Source organism: Phalacrocorax aristotelis, chromosome 25 (assembly GCF_949628215.1).
Source record: "Phalacrocorax aristotelis chromosome 25, bGulAri2.1, whole genome shotgun sequence".
NCBI classification, from domain to species: Eukaryota; Metazoa; Chordata; class Aves; order Suliformes; family Phalacrocoracidae; genus Phalacrocorax; species Phalacrocorax aristotelis.
Genome location: NC_134300.1, coordinates 1643499 through 1663440, shown reverse-complemented (window position 1 = coordinate 1663440; position 19942 = coordinate 1643499). Strand labels below are relative to the sequence as shown.

General features: G+C 66.8%; 4 protein-coding genes and 1 long non-coding RNA gene across 7 annotated transcripts; 4 read left to right on the top strand and 1 right to left on the bottom strand.

The window, feature by feature from the left end:
- The first annotated feature begins 510 nt into the window (after positions 1–510).
- Positions 511–8244, top strand: HDGF (heparin binding growth factor). 2 transcript variants are annotated; one of them, XM_075075124.1, is made up of 6 exons: positions 511–986; positions 6789–6865; positions 7029–7167; positions 7285–7467; positions 7542–7747; positions 7904–8244. In XM_075075124.1, the coding sequence occupies exons 1-6, from the start codon at positions 900–902 to the stop codon at positions 7908–7910; spliced, it is 699 nt and encodes a 232-aa protein (XP_074931225.1). In that variant the 5' UTR covers positions 511–899; the 3' UTR covers positions 7911–8244. The 2 variants fall into 2 exon arrangements, with proteins under 2 accessions (XP_074931225.1, XP_074931226.1); XM_075075125.1 differs by having other exon boundaries at positions 574–986; positions 7542–7727.
- An 851-nt stretch (positions 8245–9095) lies between these two features.
- Positions 9096–11207, top strand: MRPL24 (mitochondrial ribosomal protein L24). The gene is made up of 6 exons (XM_075075126.1): positions 9096–9221; positions 10096–10288; positions 10398–10493; positions 10583–10686; positions 10774–10904; positions 11000–11207. The coding sequence occupies exons 2-6, from the start codon at positions 10109–10111 to the stop codon at positions 11134–11136; spliced, it is 648 nt and encodes a 215-aa protein (XP_074931227.1). The 5' UTR covers positions 9096–9221; positions 10096–10108; the 3' UTR covers positions 11137–11207.
- A 51-nt stretch (positions 11208–11258) lies between these two features.
- METTL25B (methyltransferase like 25B) lies at positions 11259–14120 on the bottom strand. 2 transcript variants are annotated; one of them, XM_075075117.1, is made up of 7 exons: positions 14059–14120; positions 13222–13345; positions 12857–13147; positions 12712–12774; positions 11898–12634; positions 11593–11780; positions 11259–11502 (listed from the first exon to the last, which is right to left on the bottom strand). In XM_075075117.1, exons 2-7 carry the CDS (start codon positions 13327–13329, stop codon positions 11276–11278), a joined length of 1614 nt encoding a protein of 537 aa, XP_074931218.1. In that variant the 5' UTR covers positions 13330–13345; positions 14059–14120; the 3' UTR covers positions 11259–11275. The 2 variants fall into 2 exon arrangements, with proteins under 2 accessions (XP_074931218.1, XP_074931217.1); XM_075075116.1 differs by lacking the exon at positions 14059–14120 and having other exon boundaries at positions 13222–13467.
- A 163-nt stretch (positions 14121–14283) lies between these two features.
- Positions 14284–16853, top strand: ISG20L2 (interferon stimulated exonuclease gene 20 like 2). The gene is made up of 3 exons (XM_075075123.1): positions 14284–14995; positions 15332–15532; positions 15897–16853. The coding sequence occupies exons 1-3, from the start codon at positions 14390–14392 to the stop codon at positions 16008–16010; spliced, it is 921 nt and encodes a 306-aa protein (XP_074931224.1). The 5' UTR covers positions 14284–14389; the 3' UTR covers positions 16011–16853.
- A 2380-nt stretch (positions 16854–19233) lies between these two features.
- LOC142048356 (uncharacterized) lies at positions 19234–19818 on the top strand. The gene is made up of 2 exons (XR_012657454.1): positions 19234–19429; positions 19655–19818. It is a non-coding gene; the product is annotated as an uncharacterized LOC142048356 (long non-coding RNA).
- Positions 19819–19942: the final 124 nt, after the last annotated feature.

The following is a 19942-nucleotide window of genomic DNA, read 5'->3' as shown; positions in this document are numbered from 1 at the left end:
GGGCTTTACACTGGGTTTACACAGTTTTATACTGGGTTTACACGCTTTTATACTAGTTTTACGTGGTTTTATAGTGGTTTTACATGGTTTTATACTGGGTTTACACGGTTTTACACTGGGTTAACATGGTTTTATACTGGGCTTACATGGGTTTATACTGAGTTTACATGGTTTTACACTGGACCCCTCCATTTCCAGGGTCGCAGCGATGAGCCCGTGGCCAGGCGCCCCTCCGATGTCACGCCGGGGTGTCCACGTCGCGCTGGGTGCATGTTCCCCGTGACACACCCACGATTATCCCCCACGAGTGGGCTGAAGGTACCACACACACACACCCCGCACCTGGATTTTTTTTATTATTAATTGGGGTTTTTTAAATTTTATTTTATTTTAAAACCACGGAATCCTGGCAGCCACCCCGCACACCCGTGGGTGCGGGCTGGGTAGGCGTGCGTGTCCAAGGCAGCTCAGCCGAACCTCCGAGCTCATCCACCGGGAGGAGGAGGAGGAGGAAGGGGAGGAAGAGGAGGAGGAGGGGGGGAGGAGGTGGTGGGTGGAGGGAGGGAGGGAGCAATTGAATTTCAAACACAAACAACCGCATGGGGCAGGGACCCACCGCCGCCGCGCCGCGCCGCTCGTAGCCCCGGGGCCGCCGCCGCCCCCCGCCCGCGCCCCGCCGCGCTGGGGGGCAGGAGAAGCCGCTGCTTCCCTTCCTCCCCCCCTTCCCCTCCCTTTTATTATTATTCTTTTTATTATTATTGTTATTTTTTATCGCTAATCCTCACCTCGCCGGGTTTCACCCCCTAAACTTCATCCCTAACCCCCCCCCTCCCCTTCCCCTCCCTCCCCTCCCCGCTCCCCCCCCCCCTCCCCGGTCCCGGGAGGAGCCGCCAGCAAAGATGTCCCGGTCCAACCGGCAGAAGGAATACAAATGCGGGGACCTGGTTTTTGCCAAGATGAAGGGTTACCCGCACTGGCCTGCCCGGGTAAGGAACCGGGGGAGGAGCGGGGAGGGGGGGAAGGCCCTGGGACCCCCGTTCCCCCCGCCCCCGGTGCTCCCCGTTGCATAACGCGGGCGGCCGGTGTCCCGGGGGGGGGTGGGGGGGTGGGTCCGGCTTTAAAACCCAACTTTACCGGCACCTTATGTAAGGCCGAGCCTTGGGCCCCGCTCGCCGGGGCGGGAAAGTTGGGGGGTTATTCGTTACCGGGGACGGGGGGGGGGAACCGCTTATCTCGTTATTTTATTGTTTGGGGTTTTTTTGGGGGGGTGGGGGGGGATTTAATGGATTGGGAACAACGTTTCGGGCCCCCTTTGTGCAGTTTCCCTCGGGGGGGGAAACAGGTAGGGGGGTCACGGGTGGGTTTTGCAGTGGGGACCCCCTCCCCCGGGTTGCTCCTGCTCGTTTCGGGGCAGGACAAGCCCCCCCCCCAGCCCCGGCGGGGGGAGCCGGGGGTGGAGCCGTGACCTGGGCCCCATCCTGCACCGGAGCACGAGGCCGGCGTCTCCCCCCCCCCGCCAGCCACGGGCTGACCCCCCCGTCCCGTGGGTCTGGAGGGGTGTCCCAGGGGTCCCCTTCCTGCGTGGGGCCGCCCTACGGGGGACCCCCACTCCATGGAGGGGGGTAACAGGACCCCAGGATCGTTCCCACTCCATGGTCTTGCTGCTCTGCTTCACCAATGATTTGGGGGGAGACGGCCGGGGGGGGCTTAACCAACACCCCCCCCCAATCCTCCTGGCTTCGCCGGGGTGTCCCCAAGCGTGTCCCCCGTCTCCGCGTGGCCTTACCTCTCGCCGGGGCCCTGGGTGCCAAATGGGTGCCAGCGCTCGCAGGGAGTTTGGCTTTGAAAAATCAATATAATTACTGAGGACTTGGGACAGAGTTTTGGGGGGGGACGGGGACAGGACACGGCGGGGACACACGTAGGGAAGACCAGGGGTGTTAAGACAGGGTGCTGGACCCGCCGCCTCGCTCGCACCGGAGCTGCGGTGCTGGGTGCTGAGTGGATGCCGGGGGGGGTGTCCCTGAGCATCTGGGGGTGGGGGGGGTTCAGTGCCATGAACCTGCCCCCCCCCCCCCCAGGATAAAGCACTTCGGCCACTCTCACCAAGAGCCATTGTGGCCTGATCCTTCTGCGGGTGGCCGAGCTCGGCCGGGTGGCCGTGGGGAAGCTCTGGCTACAGAAATACGTCGCTGGTTATTTTTAAGCGGTTGATGATGCAGTTTAAAATTTCCTTGGAGTGTTCTTCGCCCCACCAACCCCCCCCCCCTCCACACACACACACACACACCCCCCCCCACGACCGGCCTTGCTGCAAAGGGAGCCAAGCCGCCTGCAAAACCCCAAATTAAACCGAAACGGGGAGGAATGGCGAAGCGCAGCGGGCTTTAAAGGCTGAGGATCCCCCCACACACACCCCCCCCCCCCATCCCCTCCTCCTTCCCCTCCTCGGGTTTGAATAACTTTTGTTTGGTTTGTAGGGTTCTGGCGGGGAGGCCGGGGAGGGGGTGGGGAGGCGTTCGGATTTGGCACTGGCCTCCCAGCAGCGCATTTGAAAGCGGCTTTGCGAGGAGGAGCCAGAGGGATCCCTGGGAGTCCGGCGCCTGCTTCCACCATCGCTTCGCTTTGGGCCACGGGGGAAAGCGATGCTCCCCCGGCCCCCACCGTGGACCCGCCGCTTCATCCTCCTTCACCCATCGCATCCCACCGCTTCCTAAAAATCCAGCTTCCCCATCGCTCCGGGGCCAGGAGGGGGTGAAGCCGGGTCGGGGTTCGTGCAGCCTCGTGCTGGGCTGAGCTCCCGGAGACCAAATTAGCGCCTGCGTACGCCGTGTGGGGCCGGGCCCGCTCAGGTTTCATGCCGCGCTGGGCTCCCAGCAGCCGGTTTCACCGTCACCATCATGGCAGGAGCGTTTCGGGGTCGCTCGGGCAGGCAGGGAGCAGTTTTGCCCCCTCTGAAAGCAGCGGGAGGTGGGGGCAGGGTGCTTTCCCTGAGCCCTGCCAGGTTGGACAGAGGGGGGTTTGGGGGCTGAGCCCCCCTCAGGTGACTAATCCCGTTGCGGGCTGGGGTGAAGCAGGCAGGGTTTGCCCATGACTAATCGGGTGCCGTGATGAAATGTTACCCAGCTGCACATGGCATTCGCTGGGATATTTGTTTCCAACCAGGTGTGGCTGGAGCAGAAAGAAATGGCGAGGGAAGAAATGGGAAAGCCGGAGGCACCGCGGGGAGGCGGGGGTTATTCCCCTGGCCCATGCTCGGGGATGGCGCCCGTGGTCCCTCCAGGGAGGCGATGCCCCAGCACCAGCTGCTCAGCACCCCCCCATCAGTAGAAACCTCCCCTCGAGAGGGGCAGCACCCCTAGAGGGGGAAACTGAGGCACAAAAGCAGGGAGATGAGTCGCCAGTGCCCGGAGCGGGAGCCCTGCCTTCCCGCACATGGAGCCATCGTCTTCCCCTCGCCCCATCTCTGTGGGGTCCCCACCACCCCGACCCTCGCCGGTGCTCCGCTGCTGCAGCGGCCACATCCACAGCCCTTATTCCTTACGGCTCGTGACTTATTTCCAGCTCGCTGGGAGGGTGTGGGAGCGTGGCAGGGACCGGTGTGGGGGTCCGGCATCCCCCTCCCTGAGCATCTACTGTTCCCATCACCTGGAATTTGGTGGAGGGCTCCTCAGTGCTGGCTGGCCGTGCGCTTTGCCGCTGGTTGGAGAAGAAACGGGGGTAGTTTGTGGGGGGCTGTGGCTGCCTGGCGCTGGGAGAAGCTCACCGCCATGAGGCTCTGCCCCGGCGTCGTGCCACCGAGGCCAGGCGAGCTCGGCACCCGCCTGGGCTTTGGGATGGGGCCACAGTGATGTCCCCCGGGCTGGGAATGGACCCCAGCTGGGTGCATGGCTGTGGCCCTGGGCCTCAGGGGTCCCCCAGGCCCTCAGCCTGGCTTCGAGTCCCCCCACATGCTTTCCCAGCCACGTGTGACCCACGTGAATCAATTCCAGCTCCTGATTGCCAGCCTCCATCCAGCAGTGGGGAAACTGAGGCAGGGAGGGTGTTGCTCCCAGCACCCTGGTGCTGTTGGGGTCCCCCGGGGCCGATGCAGGGCGGGCTGCTCCCAGTCTTGCTCCGCTCGCATTCCGAGGACCAGTTGCAAAGGTCAAGTGCAGAGGTTGGGGGCAGAGTCCGCGCCGGGGTGGGTGCCCGTCCCTCCCCTGCTACGCTCCAGAGCTTTCCCTCCCGGGGGGGGGGGCCCATCCCAGCCTCTTGTTTTCAGACCACCCCCCCCCCGTGGTCCGCGGACCCCAGGCAAGGACGTGCTGGTGACACTGGAGCTGGCGGGGGAATGGCAACGGGCACGTGTGTACTTTAACCTGGCACCGCAGCCCTTTAACCCGCTGCCCCCCCCCCCCACGTTGCCACCTTTCCAGAGAGCAACAGGGATGGACAAACAGACGTTGGACAAACAGACGCAGTGCCTCAAGCCCCGGGTGACCATCAATCACAGAGCAGTTTGGCAGCACCTTGGCGGGGTCTGCGGGGCTCGGAGAGGTTTCCAAACAGCCCCAGCACCTTCCTCGCCCTCGGGTGACAGCGAAGGCCTCGTGGCCGCGGTCTCGCGCCTGGGGACGGGGTGCTTTGGGTGGCGTGAGCCCCCCCCCCCGGGGTTTTCAGAATGGTTTCCACCCTGGTGCCTGCCCATGTTATCGGCGTCCCCCTTTGGCATATCTTGCCCGCCTCCCCATATCTCCCCACACCCCGGCTTCCTTGCCTGCCCCTGCAGACAGAGATGCCGCATCCTTTTCTCCGAAGACGGAGGTTGGGGTGCAGAAGGGGCAGATAAAGGGCCGTCGCTCGCGGGGACGGGCTGGGCGGTGGATTCTGGCTGCCATGTGAATCTGACATGGGGGAGATGTGCTCTCCCTAGGGCTGGGCCCATCGCTGCCCGTCCCTCGGCCACGCCGCGACCTTGGCCAAGGACGGTTTCCAGCGCGGGGATGGGGACAGGCAGCGGTGGCCTTTGGGGACTGCGGTGCCCTTGGTGCCATGTGTGCTGCCTTTCCTTGGGGAAGGAGGTTTTAAAATTAGCTGGGGGGATGGCACAGCTGGTGGGGGGTCTCTACCGGGGTCCCAGCACTACAAGGGGCTCCGGGGGCCATGTCCTCACCCAGGGGATCTCTGTGGCTGGCAGGGTCTTTGCTGCATCATCTTGGGAGTGACCTGCAGAAACATGGCCTGCAGAGAAGCATCCCTGTGGCCAGGCTGGCCACCTGCCCCTCAGGCTCATATTTTCTCCCCCACATGGGGATGGAGCCGCTGCCGCGGTGATGGCAGCTCAGGCAGGCGAGCGCCGGGGGCTGCGGGTGGGGAGGGGTCCCACAGGGCGGGGAGGCTGGTGCAATGGCAAGACCAACCTTCGCATCTCTAGGGACTGTCCCCAGTCCCCCGTTGATGCTCCTGAAATGCCTCTGTGCAGCTGGGGTTGCTGGAAGGGGGGAGCAGGGGGCTTCGGGGCAGGACGGCGGTGCCGGGAGCCTCGCTGTGCTGGGTGGAGGCATGTCACCGATCCCAAAAAACACCCTGGATCCAGGAAGATGGATGCAGGAGGAGAGCCGGGATGGCCCGAACTGTATTTGGGCAGCGGGGATGGCGTGGAGGAGCATCCCACCCTGGTCCAGCTCTCCAGGAGCTGGGACGGCGCATGGGACATCATGCCGACTGCCCACCGCGTCCCCGTGCCCCATCACAGCGGCATGTGTTTGTTCCTGGATGTCAGGGAATGAAGCTGCACGGTATTCCCAGCTTGGGGAATGAAACCGGGAGAAACCCTTGGCCAGGTTGGCCCTCGAGCATCATATCTGAGATGGATTGGGATATATTGGCTCTGTGCCAGCCCGGCCGGCTGGGGAAACTGAGGCTTGGTGAGCCGGGGGGGCAGCAGTGACTTAGCAAAGGTTGTGCCGTGAGTCAGCAGCACGCTGGGGACGGGACCCAGCACCACGGATGCCAGCACTGGCACCTTCCTGCCCGGCAACGCGCTGGCGTCCGCCCCAGGACCCCCGCCCGCATCCTCCCTCGGCTCCTTCCACCTCCCTTTGAGGTTTTCTCTGGGAATTTATGGCTGCGCTCCTCGTGCTGGCTGGAGCTGGGGGGTGTGTGTTATTTTTAGATGCTATAAAAAGCAGCCGGAGTCGCTTTCGCTCTATTCCCGCGTGGCGCCTCGGGAATATTCACGCTTGGTGAAACGGCACCTGCCAGCGGGGTCGGCACCGGCTGCTCACGGACCCCCGTGGTCCTCGCCGTGCCCTCCCTGCAGCCGGTGACCCCGTTTCAGCTCGGGAGGTCCCCAGCAGCAGGATGGCATCACCGGCCACCCCGACACCTCCTGGCTTTTCCATCCCCGCACCCCAACCCAGGGCTGGAGGCGATGCCACCGGCATGCCTCTAGCGCGAATTTGCTGAGCTAAATATGTCTGAGCCGGTCTAGACAAGAGCTTACGGCGGCCGCTCCTCGCCCGTCCCCGCGGGGTGGGAGAAGGGGACCCCCGCTGACCCGGCACCGGTGGGTACAGCCACTTGTTTTATTAACCACTGTTCTTGCCCCCGGTGTCGCTGGCTGGCGGGTGAGTTCCTGAGGAATAATGTTTTCCACCTTCCCCAGTCTGCGTCGGTCCATCCGGCGTGGTGTGCCCGACACCCGCGTCCCCGTGTCGGGGGGAGCAAACCGGTGACGTCCTGGTGTCGGCGGGACCCGGGGCTCTGCCCTCCCCGATTCTCACCCCGTCCTTTGTATCGCACAGATTGACGAGATGCCGGAAGCCGCAGTAAAATCCTCCTCCAATAAATACCAAGTCTTCTTCTTTGGGACCCACGAAACGTGAGTGGGGGGCCCCGACACACGCGGGAGACGGGGCCGAGGAGGCAGCTGATGGATCGACCCCTCCGTGGGGCGGCGCTGCTGACGGCCCTGGGGTTTTTGGGGAGAGGTGAGACTCCCCCGGCTGCCATCCCTCACTGCTCCCCCCTCTCTCCCCGAGCAGGGCATTCCTGGGGCCCAAAGATCTCTTCCCCTATGAAGAATGCAAGGAGAAGTTTGGGAAACCCAACAAACGGAAAGGGTTCAGTGAAGGTTTGTGGGAGATTGAGAACAACCCCACTGTCAAAGCCTCCGGCTACCAGGTGGGTCGTGAGTCCGGGGACGGGGAGTCCCGGTGCCTCGGGTCCCCTCCGGCCGCCTCCTTCCCTCTGTTCCCACTTCCCGGGTCCCCCTTTGTGAGTCCCCCGTGTCCCCTCCAGCCCACCCAGAAGAAGACCTGCCCCGAGGACGCCGAGCCGGAGCGGGAGCCGGAGGGCGACGGGGAGAAGAAGGGCAACGCGGAGGGCAGCAGCGACGAGGAGGGGAAGCTGGTAATCGATGAGCAGTCCAAGGAGAAGAACGAGAAAGCCGGGATCAAGAGGAAAGCGGAAGATCCTTTGGAGGTAGGGGGATGTCGGGGACGGGGACGTGGGCGAGGGGGGTCCAGGGCTGGGCTGAGCCAAGCTCCACCTGCCAGGACTCCCCCAAACACCCCAAGGAGGCAGAGGGGCAGGAAGGGGAGAAGAAGGTAGACAACGAAGAGGCTGCCAAGGAGGAGCCGAAACCGGCTGAAGGGGAGAAGGAGAAGAACAGCGATGCCGCCGGTGTGCCGGACGCTAACGAAGCCAAGCAGGAGGGCAAGGAGAAGGCGGGCGTGGAGGAGGTCAGAGACCACAAGGAGAGGTGAGGGTGGTGCGGTGACCCCCATCCCCAACAGCCGGGCTCCTCCCTGCCCACCCCGGGCACGGGGGAACGGCCCCGGCGGCGTGGGGAGGGGGGTCCTGGTGCCATGGGGGTACGTGACTGAGGGCTTTGGGTCTCTCCTTGGCTCTCCTGCAGCCTGTAGCGGCCTCCCCGGCGAGCTGATCTTCCCGCCTGCCCCTTCCCCGCTGGGCTCCCTGGGTGCTGCCCCATCTCGCCCTCGTCGGCTCGTCGCGTCCGAAGCTCCGGACAAGAGAAATAAACGGAAAATGAAATTTAAAAAAAAAAAAAAAAAAAAAAAAGAAAAAAAGAGAAAAAAAAAAAGAGAGAAAGAGAAATGAAGAGAAACCCGGTAACACGAACCCCTGAACCGACCCGCATCTCCCAGCCCCGCCGTTGCGGGGCTCATGCTTTGTATTAGTGATTTTTAGGGGGCTGATCAGTTGATTTGAAATAAAAGCGATTCATGCCTTTTTAAAGCGCTTCCACCAGCATCTCCCTGCCCCAGGGTCGGCCCCTTCCCGCCGTGCTGGCAATTTTGGGCCTCTTTGGGCTGCCCTAAGCCCGCAGCGTGGGCCGCTGCCGGAGAGGGGCTCTGGCGTGCATCTCCCGGCCGCTTTGGTTTGTTTTCTTGGTGCTGGAGGAAGGAAATGCAGAGAGAGATCGGAGCAAACAGGGACCTGCGCCTTTGGAGAGAAGTGGTGGAAAGAGGTTGGGGGAAGGGTTTTTTTTGGGGGGGAAATGTTTAATAAAATGGAAAAACCACAATTCTGCAGGAATTCTGCAAGAATGTTGCAGGAAAGCAACGATGAGAGCTGTTTCAGCTGGGGTTCACTGTGCTCGCTCCCAAGCTGTGCCTCCATCACATCCCTGTGGCGGGACGGGCCCCGGGTGTGGGGCAGCGCCTTCGCCCCCACGATCAGCCCCGGGGCTGGACGGACACGGACAGACGGATGGCGACGGTCAGAGAGGGCAGCTCCCGCAGCAGAAAATGGAGCCCTGGCCTGGTGCCAGCCCCGCCGCCGGGACTACAGCTCCCAGCTGCCCGGGCTCGGGCGGCCGCTGCCACCGGGGCCGGCCATGGGGAGCTCGCCCCACGCCAGACCGCGGCTCTGGGAAGGGCCTAGGCCTCAGGGAGGCCTCCTGCCCCGCGTGGGAGGCTGCCGGGCCGAGCCCGGGCGGTGGTGGGGCGGCGGAGGGTGGTGAGGGGCCGGGGCCGCCCCACCGCGCGGCCCCACGGGGGAAGATGGCGGGGGCTCGGCGGGGACTACAACTCCCGGCGTGCCCCGCGGCTCCCGGCCCACCCCGCGGCAGGGCCGCGGCCGAGGACTACAGCTCCCGGCATCCCCCGCGGCGGCGCGCGGCCCGGACCGCAGCTCCCGGCGTGCCCCGCGCCGGCCCCCTCCCGACACACCCCCCCCCGCCCCGGCCGGGGAGAGGCGCGGGAGCGGCCGGCGTGAGTGGGGGTCTGCGGGACGCCCGGGTCCCATTTGGGGGGTGGGGGGGGGCTCTGGGGGATGCCTGGGTCCATGTAGGGGCTCTAGGGGCCACCTTGGTCCCATTTGGGGGGGTCTGGGCGCCACCTGGGTCCCCATTGGGGGAGTGGGGGGCTCTGGGGGACGCCTGGATCCCATTTGGGGCGTCTCTGGGGGACACCTCCGTCCCCTTTTGGGGGGTCGGGTCTGCGGGACGCCTGGGTCTCCTCTTGGGGGGGGGTGAAGGGGGACTGGGAGACGCCTGGGTGCTCTTTGGGGGTGGGGGGGGGCTCTGGGGACACCTGCGTCCCATTTTGGGGCGTGTGGAGGGTCTGGGGGATGCCTGGGTCCCATTTTGAGGTCGGGGGCTCTCCTGGACGCCTGGGTCCCGTTTGAGGAGTGGGGGGGCTCTGTGGGACACCTGGGTCCCATCTGGGGGGGCTTTGGGGGACACCTCGGTCCCCTTTTAGGGGGGCGGGTCTGCGGGATGCCTGAGTCTCCTTTGGGGTCGGGGAGCTTCAGGCGGACGTCTGGATCCCCTTTGGGCAGGTGAGGGGACTCTGGGGGACGCTTGGGTCCCCTTTGGGGGTGGGTGGGCTCTGGGGGACACCTGGGTCCCTTTTTGGTGGGATGGGGAGTGTCTGGGGGGCACCTGGGTCCCATTTGGGGTGGGGGGCTCTACTGCAGACCTGGGTCCCATTTGGGGGGGCTCTGGGGACACCTGGGTTCCCACTGGGGGTTGAGAGGGCTCTGGGGGACACCCGGGTCTCCCCCTGACTCATCTGAGGCATGTCATTCTGGGGAGCCTGAGGGGGGGCTCCTGGCAGGGCCCCCCCTGACCCAACGCCCCCCCAGTCCCAGCAGCACCATGCGCCTCTCGGCCCTGCTGGGCGCGGGGCGGCTGCGGCTGCCCCTCGGTTACCGGCACGGCACCTGGCGCCCCGACACTGCTGCCGCCCAGCGCCGCAACCCCCCGGGGCTGCAACGCCGCAAGGTCTTCGTGGAACCCATCGCCTCGGAGGACTGGAAAGTGTTTCGGGGTGACACGGTGAGGCTCCCCGTTCCCCAGGGACCCCTTCCCCCCCACCCCCACCCCCCCGGGGTGGTGGTGGGGCTGGGGGGGGCCCACCCTGAGTGACCCCCTCCCACCGCCGCAGGTCCAGGTCCTCACCGGGAAGGACGTGGGGAAGCAGGGGATGGTCACCCAGGTCGTGCGAGCCCGTAACTGGGTTGTGGTGGAAGGGCTGAACACGGTGAGGCCAGAAACAGTGTTGGGGAGGGGCGGGGGGGCCGCCGTGCTGGGGCGGGGGGCTGTCAGTGACACCCCCTCATCCCATCCCAGCACTACCGGTACGTCAACCGAACCGCCAAGTACAGCGGGACCTACATCGCCAGCGAAGCGCCGCTGCTGCTCAGCCAGATATCCCTGGTGGACCCTGAGGACCGGTAACGGCCACGGTGGGGGGCGAAGGGACCCCACCGTGCCCCCCCCTCCACTGAGTCCCATCCCCCCCAACCGCTCTCTGCCGGCAGGAAGCCGACGGAGGTGGAATGGCGGTACACGGAGGAGGGCGAGCGGGTCCGCGTCTCCCTGCGTAGCGGCAGGATCATCCCCTTGCCGATACGGCAGCGCCGGGACGGCATCGTCCCCGAGCAGTGGATCGGTGAGTGGGGACGGGGGTGGGGGGCGGCTGCCGGTCCCCGGGGGGAGCGCGGGGTCCCCGAAGGGGCTCAGCGCCGACCCTGCGGCTGCACGCAGACGGCCCCAAGGACACAACGGTGGAGGACACGCTGGACAAGACGTACCTGCCGTCCCTGAAAACCTTTGAGGAGGAGATCATGGACGCCATGGGGATCGTGGAGACGCGCAGGGCCAAGAAATCCTACTGGTATTAACTGGTGGGGAACAGGAGGAACCAGGACCCCCCCACGGCCGAGCTCTGCAATAAAGACACCCCTTTATTTTCCCCGTGTGCCGCATGTGGTGCTTTCGGCGCAGCTCACACCGATCCCTGAGCTGTTAAAAATCCTGGTTTTATTGTGGTTCGTGCCCAGCACTGGGAGCTGGGGGGGTCTGCCCTTCTCTGGGGGGCTCTGGCCCCCCCATGTCTGTGTCCCCGTCCTCGCTGCTGTCCCCGTCCTCGCTGCTGTCCCCGTCCAGGCCCGACAACACCGCACCCAGGGGTGCCCGCGCTGCCACCAGCACCAGGTTGCGCGGGGAGAACCGGGGGTCGAAGAGGGGGACGAGGGCACACTGGAAACCTGTGGGGAGAGGGGGAGGTCGGTACCAGCAGCGCCGCTGCCCCCTCTCTGCTGCCGCTGCCCCCTGCCCACCACCGCCCCGGCACCCACCTTGCTCCCGCAGGTAGAGCAGGCGGTCGAGGAGGATGAGGGTCTCCACCAGCGGAGCCAGCAGCTGGGTGAGGCTGAAGAAAGCCACCACCTTGTGCTGCTGCTCCAACATGGCCCCGACGGCCTCCGACTCCAGCGGGATGGCAGCGGGATCCAGCCCCACGCGGGGCAGCCCCAGGCGGGCGTACCTGCAGGGTAATGTCATCCCGGTGGGGGGGGGGGCAAAAAACGGGGATAGAGGGGTGCCCCCCACCCCAAACTCACTGCGGGGGCAGAAGGGGTCGTCCCCCCCACTCCAAACTCACTGGGGGAAGCTGAGGGCGTGCGCCTTCTTCACCGTTTGCACCCCAGGGTGCTTCTTGCCGGGGTCGGCCGCCCGGATGAGGGTCTCGAGGACGGCGCGGTAGCAGTGGGCACGTAGGCAGCCGCTCTCCCCCCTCAAGCGCCCCACGTACTCGTCCAGCGCGTGGCAGGCGGCTTCGCGTGCCCGGTACGAGAGCTCGTGGCCCGGTAACCCGGCTACCCAAGCGCTCAGCGGGTAGCCGACGGGGCAACCGGGGGGCTGAGGCGGGGTGGAGAGCTTCATGTAGCAGCAGGCCACCGAGGCGACGGCGGCCACGGCGGGGCTGCGGGCGAAGTGCCGCAGCAGGGCCGGGCTGAGGTCCCCGCAGGCGTGCAGCCCTGTCACCAGCACCCGCTGCCCCCCTCCGCACCCCCCCGCACCCCCCAACGGGTTCTTGGCGGTGGGACCCGGTCCCGGGGGGTCAGGGGGCAGCAGGAATTCCCCCCATGGAGCGGCGGGGTCCAGGCGGCCGGCAACGTGGCACGGGCCGCGGGGGGTGAGGGGAGACAGGCGGCGGCGGCGGTTGGGGGGGTTCTGGTGGCGCTGGGGGGGCCCCTCGTTTCGCGACACCCCCATTTTCCCCAGCTCCCGCAGCAGCTCGTGGTCGAAGCGCTCCGCCGTGCCGGCCAGACGGCCGTCGCCTTCCACCGCCGTGACGGATAAGCCGAGGCCGAAGGCCAGGAAGCGCGAGAGGTGGCCCTGGGGAGGGGGGACAGCCTCAGTTTGGGGGGGACACACCCCCCAAAGGGCCCCCCCCGGCGGCCCCCCACGCCTACCTGCCCCGCTCCAACGTCCACCACGCGGTCGCAGCCGGTGGCCTGGCTCAGCCGCTGCAGCAGCTGCGAGGAGAGGAGGGTGTTGGGGGGCTGGTGGGGGTTTGGGGGGGTCGCGGTGGGATTTGGGGTGCGGGGGGGCACCCACCTTCCCCAGGCGCCGGATCTCGTGCTGCTTTTTGGGCTTGACGTGGCGACGGAGCAGGGGGTGCAGGCGGGCGCTGTGGCAGGGGGGCCGCGGGGACCCCCCCGGGCGGCCACGGGGGAAGGCGAGGGCGCGGGCGGCGGCGGCGAAGGCCAGCAGGGAGAGGGGCCAGGTGGCCCCCGGTCCCCCCCCGTGGCCCCCCAGGAGCCCGGCCAGCTGTGGGGGGGCGGCGGTGGCCAGTGCGGCCTGCCAGGGTGGGGGGAGCTGCGCCCACAGCCCCTCGGCGAAGAAATCCTGTGGGGAGGGGGTGTCAGTGGGGGGGGGGACACGAGGGGGGGCACGGGGGGACATCGGGGGGGGTCACTCACGATGACGTAGGCGTCGAGGAGGGGCCGGTAGAGCGTCAGTAGGCGGATGATGTCGGCCGCTCGCTGCTGCTCCGGCTGCAGGGCTGGGGAGGGGGGGGCGGCCGCCATGGTGGCGCCTGGGGGTCTGGGGCGAGGTGGCATCAGCCCCGGAGCTCTGATGTCACCCCTGGGGCTCTGACATCAGCCCTGCAGGGTCCCCTTGGGCTCTGACGTCAGCTCTGGGTGCGTCCCCTGGGGCTCTGATGTCACCCCTGGGGCTGTGAGGTCATTCTAGGATGCATCCCCTGGGGTTCTGACGTAATTCTGGGGTGTTTCCCCTGGGGCTCTGACGTCACCCCTGGGGTGTCTCCCCCAGGATGCCACCCCCTCGCCCCCTCCTCTGGCTGTGACCTCACAGGGCTGTCGCATCATTAGGCCATGACAACTCTCAGTGGCTATGATGTCAGCAGGCTGTGACATCACCCAAAGATGTGATTTCCCCCTTCCACAGCCATGATGTCACCAAGCTGCAACATGACCCAGTGAGGCACCCCCCGCGGCCATGACATCACGAGGCCAGGATGTCACCCAGGGTGCAATTCACCCTCCTGCCGACCTGACACCACCAGGCCGTGACGTCACCCAGCGCGCAGCGCCCCCCCGTGGCTATGACATCACCAGGCAGCTCGAGCAACCCTCCCGCCCCGCCGCCCCCTCGTCCGTATGGGCAGCGCCGACGAGCTGTGACGTCGCGCCAGGCCCTGCCATCGCCCTGACGTCACCCGAGGCGTCAGCACCCTCCAGGCCGCCCAGACCATAGAGCCGCCCCACCGGCGGGCCAGAGCGGACGTCACTCACCGCCCGGCTCTTCCGTGTTCCCGCCGCGGCGCTAAGCATGCGCAGTTTGCCCACTCTGGCGCACAGGGAGCATGCGCGGAGGAGGGGCCACCCCACCAGGGCGCATGCGCGTTGCGTCACTACCGGCCGGGGGCGCCGCTCCGCGCCGGCCACGCGCCGCTCCGCGCAACTTCCGCTTCCGGGGCGCGGAGGTGAGGCGGGGGGGCGGACGGCGGGGGTGGGGGGGGGGGGTCGGTGCTGGGGGGACGCCGGTGCTGAGCTGCCTCTCCCCGCCGCAGGCCGGCCCTGCCGGGGCTGTCCCGGGGCCATCCCGGGGTTCCCCGGTCCCGCCATGGCGGATTTGATCCTCAACGTGAACTTCGCCCCCTCCGAGCGCCCCAGGAAGAAAGAAACCGGTAATCGAAAACACAAGAGCTTCCTGCGGCGGCGGCGGGCGCTGGAGCGGCGGGACGTGAGGGGGGCGAAGCCACCACCGCCGCCCCCCGGGAGCGGCTTCCGAAGGAAACCGGGCCCTGGGGCCGGGAGCCGGGGGGCTGCCGGGGGTGGCCCGGGGAGGCCGAGCTCCGCCCGACCCACGCCGTGCCCTGAAGGCCCCGGTGCCGCCACACAGAACGGCTCCGCCAGCCCCGGGGAACCGGGGGTCCCCTCCAAACCGAACCCTCCAGCCCGCGGCGCCGCGAAGAGAGCCCTCAAACCCCGCAGCATCCCCCCGCAACCCAGCAAACTGGTGGCCATAGACTGCGAGATGGTGGGGACGGGGCCCGGCGGCCGCACCAGCGACCTGGCCCGCTGCAGCATCGTGGGCTACTGCGGCGACGTCGTGTACGACCGCTACATCCGGCCCGCCGCCCCCATCGTGGACTACCGCACCCGCTGGAGCGGCATTCGGCGGCAGCACATGGCCAACGCCGTCCCTTTCAGCAAGGCCCAGCGAGAGGTGCGCTCCTGCCACCCTCGCCTGCGTGTTTGGGGGCAATACGGGGCGGTCTGGGGGGACCTGGGCTCTTCCTCGTGGGTTTTTCGGGCTGTTTGTGGGGTTTTTCAGGCTGTGGGGATTCGCCTACGTTCCCTACCTGGCCTCAGCAGCCGACGGAGCGTTTCCCCATGCCGCCGCTGCTCCTGTTCCACACCGACCCGCTTCTCCCCCCATGGCAGTGGGGCAGCCCCGCATCCCTGAGGGCAAGCAGCGCCCTGCCGTGGGGCAGAAAGCTCCCGCAGCACATGGAACGAGGCTGCCGGCCGTCTTAAAACCCTCTCTTTTCATACTCCTCAGATCCTGCGCATCCTCTCAGGGAAGATTGTGGTCGGCCACGCCATCTACAACGACTTCAAGGCGCTCAAATACTTCCACCCCAAAGCGCTCACCCGGGACACGTCCAAAATCCCCTTGCTGAACCGTAAGGGTGGCTTCCCTGAGAATGCTGCCATCTCCCTGAAGCGCCTCGCCAAGGAGCTGCTGCACAAGGACATCCAGGTAGCACGGCCGGATCCTTCTCCCCAATCTTGGCAGCCGCTGCGAGGCCGGCTGCTCCCCCGAAGAGCTGGGGAGCAGCGTGGGGACCCCACTGTGCCACAGCAGGGTGACAGGAGCAGGGAGATCCATCCCTGGGGAAAAACTGGGGTTTCACACACCATCCTCTGAGCTTGGGGTGCCCCAAATTCAGTCGTCGCTGCCGGTCCGGGAGCGAGGCAGCCCCGTGCCTCAGTTTCCCCTTCCCTAGAAGCCAGCCCGCACAAGGAGGGACCCCTCAGCTCAACCCCAGCAGCATGGAGGGGCTTCTTCCCTGCTGGGAGCGGTGGCTCAGGCTGTGCCCACCCCCTGTCCCTGTCCCCACCAGGTCGGGAAGAGCGGCCACTCCTCGGTGGAGGATGCCCGAGCCACCATGGAGCTCTACAAGGTGGTGGAGGCGGAGTGGGAGCAACACCTGATGCTGAATCCCGAGCAGGAGTGACAGCCCCCGCAGCCCGGTCCTGCACCCTGAGAGGTGCCCAGAGCCTGCGGGGAGGAGCCGCCAGTGCCAAGGGGCCACTCCGTCCGTCCGGGTGAGGTAGCAGGGACGGACAGACGGTGGGAGCGAGGAGCCAGGCGCAACCACCCCTCGTCCCCATGCCCCCACGTGCCTTGTCACGCCGTTTTCGCCCCAGGATCACAGGGGGGAGCTGGCGCCAGGCTGTGCCTTCCTTGGGGCGGGGGGGTCTCTGGGGTCCTGCATGACCCCACCCCAGAACCGCTCGGTGCTGCCAGAGGTGCCGGTAACACGGCAGGGCCCGAGCCGGAGCGGGGCTGTGGGTCTGGGTGTGGTGGCGGGGCTCTGCCGGCTGCGCTCGCCCCGGTGCCCCGGCCCGGAGTCAGTGCCCAGGGCGGGCTCCTTCCCCTCCCAGTTCTTCCCATCTTGCAAAACTACCTCTGACAAGGACAGGAACCGCCGAAGGGCTCCGGGCCGCGGCAGGGGCGTGGGACCGGGAAGCAACTCCTGCCAAAAAAGTCCCCGCTCCCGTTTCGGAGCTGCGCCCCTTCGATGATTTGGGTGCCATCTTCCTCGTTGCGTAAGTGCTGCCGCGAGTGCGGGGGCCGGGACAAGCCCAGGCACGGGGGGGGAACCGGTGTCACCCCCTCCACCCCGGTGACGCCACGTCCTTCCGCAAATGCCTCCGAACACCCGACATTCGGTTGTTCTCTGAACTCTCGAACGTGCCCCGAGTTCTCAATCCCCAGCCCAGGGGAAGGGTTGGGGGCGGCTTTGAACTGAAATGTTTTATGTCCAAAATCCCAATTAAAAAGAAATGATTAACGAGCCCTTCCTTTCGGCGGTGCCGTGGGGGATGGAGAGGAGCTCCAGGTGCCGGGGATGGCGTCCGAGCTCCCTGTGAGATTCCACTCCGTGTGTCGGCCTCTGAAATCGAAGCAGTTGCCCCCCACACACACCCCCCCGCCACCTCGAATGGGCCAGGGAAGTGGGGGGTGCAGTGGGGCTGGGGTGGGCACTGGGGAGCAGGGGGGTGCGGGCAGCACCTCGGGCTGAGCTCCCGGGGGATTCGGACGGGTTCATGAGGGGAAAGGGGCCCATGCTGGGTTTCCGGGCTCGGAGCGGGCCCCTTGGGTGGCTGCTGTCAGCCGTCACCCATCGCCTGCCGACATCTGCCTCCCGGTGACCCTTCCTCCACCTCCTCTTCACGCCAGGTACGACTTGGCCCTGTCTTCCAACACGGGGTTCACAGGAGCCCCCCCCCCACATCACCCCCTTTTCTAGTTAAACCCTGGGGTAGCGGCTGGTCCTTGCCGCCGGCGTCACCGAAAGGTCAGGGCGGCCAAACCCCGTGCGCGTGGCTTCTCGTCACCTCCTTCGTCACCGGCAGCTCCGGCTGCCAGGGCCGGGAGCGGTGGCGGTGCTGAGCCAGTGCCCGTGTTGGGGGGGATCCCTCCCACCCGCGCCGGGCTGGATGCGGCCCCGCAGGACGGGGGGAGGCGGCGGCGGTCCTGAACCCCTGGCGTGCGTCACATTTTCCAGCCTTTCGGCTTGTTTACATGGCCGCGCTGGGCTTCTGGCAGCGGGGAGCGAGGGGGAGTTTTGGGGGGCACGAATCCCCTCCATCCCGAGCCCCCGCAGCCTGTGGGGGAGGGCATTCCCCTTTTCTTCAGGGTTTAAACACAAAAATCTGGGTTCCCCTGGGGAAGGGACACCTGAACGTCCCCCGGGGTGGTTTTGGCGGGGCAGCTTTGCAGCCCCCTCCCCATCGCGGTGCCCACGTGTGTTCACGTGTGTCCCTGATCCCACCTTGCACGCCCATCCCGGGAGGGGGGAGGAAAAGCTTTCAGAGCCCCAAAATCCAAAGGAAGGTGAGAGCGCGGAGGAGAAGCCGGGAGCCTTTGTGTCTGGGCCGGGTTTGGAAGCGATTAGAAGCTGGGGGGGGGGTGGGTTTATGAGCTGGGTTATAAATGGCCGGTCGTTAAAAGTTTTTTTACGTCTTTGGAAATGAGAAGCAGGCGGCCAGGCCCCAGCTTGGCGGCAGATGCTGGCTACGGCCGGCGGCTCAGGGTCGGAGGGGTTTTGCTTCCATCCCACCCCAAGATCCCTTCGGCCACGAGCCGGGGGCCGCGGCCAGGGCAGGGTCCCGCCGTGCCGAGGCCGTGGGGCGCGTGGGCTCCCTCCCGCCCCGCAGCCGGGGTCCCCGGCGGCCGCTGGGCCGGGGCAGGGCACGGTCGCGTCGTCCAGCTGTGTTTCATTTCCGCAGCGGCCGTGGCGAAGCCGGGGGAGGGTGGGGGGGGTGGGGGGGTGGGGGTGGGCTGCACCCCGCCAGCTGGGATGGATTTGCAGGGCCACGGGGTTGAGGCGACGGGCGACCTGCCTTCGCTCAGCCCCACGCTGTGGCTGCCCCAGCCTGGGGGGGCTTTGCCGCCCCGGCCCCCCGCCTTGGAGCCCCCTAGCTGCTCTCCCAACGCAGCAAGAAGTTGGGGGGGGGGGGGGTGTCAGAAACAAGCCCCATGGCCACCTCGGTTTCTTTGCGGCCTGCGGCGGGGTGGGTGCGCGTCACCCCCCTCCCCACATCCAGCATGGGCTGGGGGCTTCGGGGAGCCCCATGTAGTGGGGGGGTGACATCCCCAAGCAGCCACCTCCTGCCACGAGGGGCTCTGGGGCATTGATAGCGTCTGGGGGGGGACCCACGGGGGGGTGCCGAGCCGGGGTGGGAGCCGTGCCCGGGTTGGAGGGGCCCTCGGCGGTCTCAGCGCTCAGGATTTCTGCGGTTTGCGAGGATTTTTGCCGGGAAGGGGGGAGCGGGGCGGCGGCAGCCGGTGCCAGCTGTTTCCAGAGGCCGAGCCAGCCGCTGCCGCCCGGGCGCGGGATGCTGCTCCGCCACCTCTCTTGGTTAATCCGTAGCCTTTTTGGGGGTCACCGGCTCTCAGGGGGTGGGGTGGGTTGGTTACTGCCCACCCTAGGGCTCTCCCGGGCCAGGAAGGAGGAAGAGGAGGGTGGGGTGCGAAGGTTTTATCCGCCCTTCCCAGCAAAATCCCTTCCAGATGCGGGGCTGCCGTTCATAAACCCCGCTGGGTGACAGTGACCAGCACGGCCCCGGGATGTGGGGTTCACATGGGGATTGGGGTGCCCTGGGGGGTGAGGGGGGGGCTACAGGCAGGACCCCCTTCTGCAAACAGGGCTTCCCCCCCCCACACTTCCCTCAAACTTGCAGCAAACACGCGGTGTCGCCCCCTCCCGTGACACCACGACGGGGGGGACGCAGCTCCCGCGCCCCGGGATGAGGGCTTGGGGTGACCCTTCCCTTGCCGCCCCCTCCCCGAGCCCCTCCGCCGGCGTTCGCGGGGGCGCCATCCCCGTCCCCTCCGGCGTCGCGTCGAGCATCTGCGGGGCTGTAGGTAAGGTTATGTCAGCTCTTTGTTATAAATCCTGTTCTTCGGGGGATTAGAGGCTCGCTGCAAGCCACGACTTGGCTCGCCGGCGTCGCGGCCCGGAGGATTTGGGGGTGAGGGGTGGGCTGGAATCGGGAGGAAGGGGCGGGGTGGCGGCAGCTTTAGCGTGACTTTTTTTCTCCCCCCCCCCCTCCCCAAACCAGAGCAGAAATCTCTCCCCTTCCATTTCAGAGCCGCCGATGAACCCGAAACGCCGTTTCTTGCTTTCGCCCGGGGTTGCGACGCCGGGGCCGGGCACCGCGACACCGTCCTCCGGCTGTTCACAGGGGAGGGAAACGCCAGAAAATAATTCATCACACTTTACCCGGGCCTAATTTATCAGGGGTTTAATCTAGCGTTAGCAGTTAATCTTCTTGCTTTTCCCCCAGGCCCGCGGCCAAAGCAAACCTCCCGCGGCGCGGCGAGGGCCGCCGGCCGGTGCCGGAGCCCAGGGGGTGACGCAGCCCTGGCCGTGCAGGC

Excerpts from the sequence above, each read along its gene's own strand:
- HDGF (XM_075075124.1), top strand. The coding sequence starts at position 900 with ATGTCCCGGTCCAACCGGCAGAAGGAATACAAATGCGGGGACCTGGTT. Across the intron at positions 987-6,788 it reads ACCCGCACTGGCCTGCCCGG|ATTGACGAGATGCCGGAAGC; the intron begins GTAAGGAACCGG and ends TGTATCGCACAG. Across the intron at positions 6,866-7,028 it reads TTCTTTGGGACCCACGAAAC|GGCATTCCTGGGGCCCAAAG; the intron begins GTGAGTGGGGGG and ends CTCCCCGAGCAG.
- METTL25B (XM_075075116.1), bottom strand. The coding sequence starts at position 13,362 with ATGCCACCTCGCCCCAGACCCCCAGGCGCCACCATGGCGGCCGCCCCC. Across the intron at positions 12,775-12,856 it reads AGATCCGGCGCCTGGGGAAG|CTGCTGCAGCGGCTGAGCCA; the intron begins GTGGGTGCCCCC and ends CTCTCCTCGCAG. Across the intron at positions 11,781-11,897 it reads CACGCCCTCAGCTTCCCCCA|GTACGCCCGCCTGGGGCTGC; the intron begins GTGAGTTTGGAG and ends ATTACCCTGCAG.
- ISG20L2 (XM_075075123.1), top strand. The coding sequence starts at position 14,390 with ATGGCGGATTTGATCCTCAACGTGAACTTCGCCCCCTCCGAGCGCCCC. Across the intron at positions 14,996-15,331 it reads TCAGCAAGGCCCAGCGAGAG|ATCCTGCGCATCCTCTCAGG; the intron begins GTGCGCTCCTGC and ends CATACTCCTCAG. Across the intron at positions 15,533-15,896 it reads TGCTGCACAAGGACATCCAG|GTCGGGAAGAGCGGCCACTC; the intron begins GTAGCACGGCCG and ends TGTCCCCACCAG.
- MRPL24 (XM_075075126.1), top strand. The coding sequence starts at position 10,109 with ATGCGCCTCTCGGCCCTGCTGGGCGCGGGGCGGCTGCGGCTGCCCCTC. Across the intron at positions 10,289-10,397 it reads AAGTGTTTCGGGGTGACACG|GTCCAGGTCCTCACCGGGAA; the intron begins GTGAGGCTCCCC and ends CCACCGCCGCAG. Across the intron at positions 10,494-10,582 it reads TGGTGGAAGGGCTGAACACG|CACTACCGGTACGTCAACCG; the intron begins GTGAGGCCAGAA and ends ATCCCATCCCAG.